This window comes from Alligator sinensis, unplaced genomic scaffold (assembly GCF_000455745.1).
Source record: "Alligator sinensis unplaced genomic scaffold, ASM45574v1 scaffold1131_1, whole genome shotgun sequence".
NCBI lineage: Eukaryota > Metazoa > Chordata > Crocodylia > Alligatoridae > Alligator > Alligator sinensis.
In genome coordinates, this window is record NW_005842218.1 from 542,627 (window position 1) to 544,284 (window position 1,658).

General features: G+C 44.3%; 1 protein-coding gene across 1 annotated transcript in view; it reads right to left on the minus strand.

Moving 5' to 3' along the window:
* MYH15 (myosin heavy chain 15) overlaps positions 1 to 1,658 on the minus strand; it is a 73,580-nt gene that overhangs the window by 8,453 nt on the left and 63,469 nt on the right. The window contains 3 exon segments of the mRNA XM_025208065.1: positions 1 to 92; positions 801 to 1,004; positions 1,527 to 1,658. The exon segment at positions 1 to 92 is cut by the window's left edge and continues 70 nt beyond it. Coding sequence (XP_025063850.1) covers positions 1 to 92; positions 801 to 1,004; positions 1,527 to 1,658 — 428 coding nt within the window.

Sequence of the window (1,658 nt, forward strand, 5' to 3'; positions counted from 1 at the left end):
TTCCTGCACTCCTGGATTGCTTCCTCTACTTCATTCTGCATCTGACTGATGTCTGCCTCCAGCTTCTTCTTCTGACCAATTAGGCTTGTGTTCTTTAAAAAAGAAAAAAAAGGGATAGGAATTGGGGGGGGGGGGGGGGGGGAAGGAGACAGATTATGAAGGGCATTGATTAATTAAATCCTATGCAAACCTATGTCCATGGACCATCAGTGGATTACAGCTAACAGCTGGAAGAGACTATCTGTTGTAGATGACACATGCCTTGTAGAAGGCACATGGCTGTAAATATTGGTACTTAGCAATAAAAAGAAGACTGAAGCAACAAACAAATGAAGTTTGTTCATCAGTGGTGAACTATAGGCCAATAATTAGTTATTCTAAAAGACAATTAAAACTAAAATCCAGTATTATGGATGCAGTTCAGGAGCCAACACAGTATCTGTTAACTGTGCAAATGTTGCTAGTGCATGAAGAGCTTTCATAGAATCCCAGTAATTAACTATTTTGTGATTAGCTCATTTGGGATTGGAAAGATAACCCTTGTGTACAAGGCCATGCTCTCCAGAACCTTGCTATGGGAATGCAGCTGAATATATTTTGAGTGACTCATTTCCTTTCATAATCTTTGGGGAATTAATGAAACAGTCCTGAGGTATGATCAGTGATGACTATAGAGTTTATGCTCTTTTTGCAATTGCAAACTTTAAGTTTTCCCTGATAACCACCACTGCCCACTGCTGCTTGCTTATTATGCCTGATACATATCACCTAGTGCAGGAAAAGGCCCAGTGAAATCCAACCTGTGTATGCAGAAGGTTCACACGCTCAGTGGCTTCAAGTAACTCTTGCTCTGCCACTTTACGCACACGCTCAGTCTGGTCTAGCAAAGCCCTCAGCTCATCAAGCTCTGCCTGCAAAAGGTTGTTTCTCCTGTCAGTCACAGCTAGCTGCTCCTTCAGGTCTTCATTCAGATGACTCGAATCATCAAGCTGCACCTGCAATTCCTGTAAAAAAACCCAGCAGTATTTACCACCCATCAAAATGATACCATTTGATTTCAAGTCCTTCCTGAAAAATGCAAAAACACCATAACACTTGGCAGGAGAGTTTGGTGCAAGACCGCATTAGCTAAATCTACACATAGTCTCGGGACTCTGACTGGTCCAACTCCCCACTGGGTAGCTACCTGTCAAAAGGCAGGTTGGAGAGAGTGACAATTGTGGGTTCCTTGCATGACTCCTTGTGAGGGGCCCTCTCTCCCTCTGGTGGAATCCAATTAAACTTTTCTTGTCAAAATGGCACAGGCTAAAACACAGCAGCTGAGGACTGGTTATACTCTGTGCAGTGCTCTTGCATTGCACGTGGCCTTTTTGGAGCAGATTCTCTGGTTGAAATCATTATTACAGCTGTATTAACAAAGGCTCCCTCTCCCTGTGTGCTTGGGGTGACTACTGTTGCTGTGTCTTAACAAAACCCAGCCCCCTTGCTTGCTGTTGGATGTCTTGGGCTGGTGGCTCCCTCGGTACCTTGATTTGTGCCTGCAGGATACGTGCAGACTTTGTTGCTTCACTGGCATGCCTGTTGGCATGACTGAGCTGGATTTCCATCTCATTGAGGTCTCCTTCCATCTTCTTCTTCAGCCGGATAGCCTCATTCCT